General features: G+C 43.4%; 1 protein-coding gene across 1 annotated transcript; it reads left to right on the forward strand.

Moving 5' to 3' along the window:
- Positions 1 to 2,180: 2,180 nt before the first annotated feature.
- LOC143418716 (putative uncharacterized protein MYH16) lies at positions 2,181 to 3,904 on the forward strand. Its single transcript, XM_076884440.1, has 4 exons — positions 2,181 to 2,189; positions 2,598 to 2,798; positions 2,881 to 3,027; positions 3,151 to 3,904. The coding sequence occupies exons 1-4, from the start codon at positions 2,181 to 2,183 to the stop codon at positions 3,301 to 3,303; spliced, it is 510 nt and encodes a 169-aa protein (XP_076740555.1). The 3' UTR covers positions 3,304 to 3,904.
- Positions 3,905 to 5,145: the final 1,241 nt, after the last annotated feature.

Genomic DNA, 5,145 nt, shown 5'->3' on the forward strand with positions numbered 1-5,145 from the left:
TGACTGCACAATTGTGAGCTCTTTGTTATGCACAAAAACAACATCGTTTTCTTTTATTTATGGAGCATTATTATTTAATGAATGCTCATATCTGGTCTGGAGTGTGGGGCCTTCCTGCTGCTGCGGAGTCGGGGCGGTCTGCCTCCTCCCACCGCAGGGAAAAGGGTAACACCACCTGGGTCTGGGTGCAGTTCCCCCCTCCAGGGGCAAGGGTACCTAGACCCGGTTTGTAGAGTACGATTGGGGAGTGTGATCGTGTGTACAGCGTCTCTTTATGTCTGTCTCCACGTTGGTTGAGTGTGGAGTAAGTGCATATGAGAGCATGAGGGTGGGAATGGATGTTTGTGTCTGTGTGTGCCTGTATGTCTGTGTCTATATGTCAGGTTGGGTGTCAAGCGCCACCTCTCTGGGGACATCTCAGGCCCTCCAAGGTTTGGAGGCCTTTCTCCCCCTACCACCACTTCCCCTGCCAGTGGCAGACGCCCTCAGACATCGGTGCGTTGGTGGTTCTTTGTGTCCGGGGATGGGCGTCCAGGTACACACCGGCTCACTCCTTGGCGGCCGCTTATCGGGGCCTGGAGCCTGGGGCTCGCTCGGGCCACTTCGGAGGTGGGGTGCCCCCGGCCTCTCGGCCTGGGGCTCGGTCACTCAGCCACGGCTGGCTGCCGGCGGAGCTCACGAGTGCGTCACTGCAACTCCCCCTGGCTTCTGCTCCGCGGCTGCTGAGTGAGCCCTCATCTGGGACTCTCCTCAGCTCTTTCTGGGACAGTGGCGCGGCTGCCCCTCTGTTGGTCTTCCTTGGTCTCTTGTGTTCTGGGGGCCTCTGGATGTCTGGAGTTTTGATCTCCTCCATACCTGCTTCATGCCCTGGAGGACGGGGCTGTGGCCCCCCCACACCCTCTAGCAGATTATTACATGAAGGAACCTTTTAAAAAACAAAAAACAAGCGCGTCCATGCTCACAGGTGTACACACGGGTGATCACACCCACAAACTACACCCTTTTTGGCTCCTACCTCAAAGCACACTGTGTTCTGTTGATCTTATGTGCTGCACAATAATGTTTAACATTTAGTATTTACTGTCATATTCCCATATATCATTGTGATGCTGTTTATTCTATTACTCTTGTTCTCTTCTGCTTGTTTTCTTTTTTCTTTCTCAGCAGGTGATCCAGGTGATTGATATATGCTTTTTTTTTTTCTCTGCCCGTTCTGTTGGTTTTTGTCTTTTGCCCTTCTCCCCCGTCCCTCTTCTCAGCTGTTTCTCTTTCCCTCTTTCTTTCTCCCCTTCTTTCCCCCAGTCAAGTCTGTCCCGTATTCAGTAAGTGAAAAAAAAACAAAACAATAAAAGGTGAATCAAATGGACCATTACGGCAAGGCTGGGATGGTCAATTTGGTAAAGTAAATCCGTTGGGCATCTTTCTTTGCCTTTAGACAACAATTCTGATGCAAAAGAGCCAAACGGGACAGGAAAAAATAAATAAATAAATAAATAAATAAATAAATGCTCATAATTTATTTTTGAGTAGTTTTTTTCATGTACATCTATGCTGTATGTTAATACAAGTGCACATGTGACATCTGGGACACAGCTTTGACTAAGAACTCTCTTTTTGTTCTTACCTTATGGCTTTAAAAAAATTTCGAGATATATATCTTATATCGCCATCCAGCTAAAAAATATCGAGATATGAATTTTGGGTCATATCGCCCAGCCCTAGTACTAGCACCTCAAATAGTACCATATAGTACTGCTCCTATTCGTTGTTTTGGCTATAACTGATAATATTAAAAGGAGCGGGGGGCCACACTGACATCATAAACCGCACAGCTTTTGACTTTAGTTTACACATTTATCATTTTAAATTTTTTACATTGATGTACTTTTTTAACAATATAAAAATATTATATATACCCACACATAAACTGACACCACTGATGGGCTATGCTATAGGCATGCTTCAAAGCGACTAAATACTGTCATGTCACAGGACGCACATCATTACAAAGCACTCTAAAACCCTTAAATAGGGGTGCTGCTACCAGGCACTATCATTCAGTTGAGTCCATGCATTGGAACCAGACACACGAGGTAAGAGAAAACACTAAAATGTATTCAGATGACATTAACACAGCCACTGTGGGTCCCCTCATAGATGGCTTTTTTGATCAACTAAACATGTCGCAGGTGCGATCCATGCTGGTTGGTCGCCCAGATGACTGCACTGTCCAGCTAATGTGTCACATGTCACATGTCAATATAATAAGATGATATAAAAACTAATTATAGGATTAAGGATTTATATTTACATGCTAGTGGCTAGCCATTTGCACATGCCTTTGCATGTAGCACACTGGCATATGCAGAAATATGACAAAACAAAGTTATGAGCTGTATGTTATACTCAATGTAACATACAGCTCATAACTTTGTGCTGCAGGCCAGACAACCAAAGTTGTCTGGCCTGCAGCACATTTCTGCTTTTATGGAACTTTTGACAAACAGCAAATTGTAACAGAGTGTGTCTTCACTAAACACTCAGTGGATAAATATGACGCCTTCCTGCACACAATAGTAGATACTCTTTGCATGCAGGTGAAGGAGCTGGAGCTGGAGCTGGACTCTGAACAAAAGCGGCACGCTGAGACAGTGAAGACGCTGCGGAAGAACGAGCGTCGGCTGAAGGAACTGCTGTTCCAGTCGGAGGAGGACCAGAAGAACCAGCAGAGGATGCAGGAGCTGGTGGAGAGGCTGCAAAACAAGATGAAGGCCTACAAGAGACAAGTAGAGGAGGCCGTACATCACCTCATCCTCTTACTCTGAACACGTTTCCAAGCATGGTGTTTGTGGGCTTTAACTCACACTGCTGTCACTTCAGGAGGAACAAGCTAACATGAACCTGGCAAAGTACAGGAAGACCATGCACGAGCTGGATGATGCCGAAGAGAGGGCGGACATTGCTGAATCAGCGCTCACCAAGATTAGGACCAAGAACAGAGGAAGCTTCGGCAAGGGATACTCCTCCGTAAGTATTCTCTGGAACAGTATATTATCAGGTGTATTACGCGGTTTATTAAATAATAACTCCATGTTAGCCTCTTCTACTAAGTACTTGTTCTGACTCTAAGGCCTGTGTCTGTTCTAACAGGGTTACAGCACTCCGTACCCAGGCCGAGTCCGGTCACCCAGTTCAGTGGGCTCGGAAGGCAGAGGAGAGAAGATCCTCAACGATGACGAGGAGTCAGTCAGCTCCCTCATCCCAGCCTATCTCAACTCCCTCAAGAAGCTCATGATTGATTAGGAGCATGGCTTCAATTTCACCATCATCCCCCAGAAGTGAAGCATGGTACAGTATGAAGTTTGAAACATCCAAAAGGTTCCATGGGTGGAACCTGACTTTTTTTTGTGTATGCTGTACATTCCTGTTGAGTTTTCTACAATGTACTTGTGGCTTCCTCTCTGAGTGAAAGCTCATAGCCCTGACACATTCCAGCTTTATATCCCCTTTTTATCCATTTATACTGTAACATTTGTATGTAAAAACTAATAAATGTATTTCTAAGTGTTCCAGATTTCCAAATATCTAAAGAACAATCCTCAGGCTGATTCTCAGTCTGGAACACACCATTTTATATGAGATATTGTATTTGTTTAATACATAAAAAGCCAGACAAGACAAAGCATCAATAGTTACAAAATAAAGCTGGCACCCAGAAACTGCAGTTCCTCTAATGGCCACACGAGGCTGTTCAAAAAGCAAGTCAATCCACTACAGACTTCCAAATCAAAATGTGCAACTTTACTGTACTGACATATATACGGGGTGGCTGAGGCTATTCCAGATATTTGTGCTTTAGCAGATATCCTTCTCTTTCTGTAAACATGCAGAGTTTATGGATGCAGCTTGTGGATGGGGCTATGTGAAAAAGTAACTGCCCCTCAAACATAGTAACTGGTTTGAGGGGCAGTTACTTGGGATGGAGCGTTTTTCATACATTTCCAGGAAGGATGTTGTTCCTCTTAGTAAATAAGCTCATTATTTAAAATCTGCATTTTGTATTTATTCCGGCTCTCTTTTTCCGATGTGACCATCAGGAAACTACTGTTGGCAAGGCAAGGCAAGTTTATTTGTATAGCACGATTCAACAATGAGGTGATTCAAAGTGCTTTACAGAGACATTAGAAACAAAAACAAATAAAAAGCATGTAGTCAATGTAGTCAAGATTTCCTACATTTAAGCAAATGCATGACAACCTTTAAGATAAATAAGGTTCAAACTGGCTGCAGTATTTATTAAACCATACATGCGAGAGGCTACAGGGAAGTTTTTGAGTCCGTACATAAGTGGCGACTTAAATACAAAGCACTTTTTTTCATGATTAGTTTTTGCCTTATAAATGACTTCAGTCACTATCATAAAGTGCTGCTGGGGTGCTGTCAGCACATGGAGTAGTTTAGGCCATTAATGTCAGTGTATTTTCAGATTTCAAATGTATCTGTCTGAACTTTTCACTGACTAAACCTGTAACAAGACCTGACCAAATATGCTGTTGAATGTGAATATGTTTTTTTTAAGGAAATAAAAGACCTTTTTTTCCCATTAACTCTGTTTTTTTTTTTTTTTATAACTTTTTATTTGTCAGTTTACAGTATGAGAATACAAAACTTACGGTCAGCATAGGAGACATACACAATTCCAGTAATAGCATCTTCTTACATCATGGTAATATTCAGTTATTCAGTACAAAGGGAGTACACAACCCATTTTTCCCAGAGCTTCTTAAATTTCTCAAGCTCGAGTCTAAGGGCAAAGGTAAGTCTTTCCATTCCAAAAATTTCTTCCACTACCCCACGCCATTGGGCCCTAGTTGGAGGGTCTGCCTTTTGCCATCTTCGGGTTATGGCCTTCCTGCAGCCAGCCAAAAGTATTTTCAATAAATAATTATCTTTATGTGGGAGTGCCGTAGGCAATTTGCCAAGATACAACGTATCAAATGAATAGACTATTTTAATCCCAATTATTTTGTATATCTCAAGGGCCACCTCCCCCCAATATGGCTGGATCCTTGGGCAGGCCCAGAAGACATGAAAATGGTTTGCCATGGGGGTTCCACAACCTCTCCAACATAGGCCCTGGCTCTG

Source organism: Maylandia zebra, linkage group LG5, assembly GCF_041146795.1.
Source record: "Maylandia zebra isolate NMK-2024a linkage group LG5, Mzebra_GT3a, whole genome shotgun sequence".
In the NCBI taxonomy this organism is placed as follows: domain Eukaryota; kingdom Metazoa; phylum Chordata; class Actinopteri; order Cichliformes; family Cichlidae; genus Maylandia; species Maylandia zebra.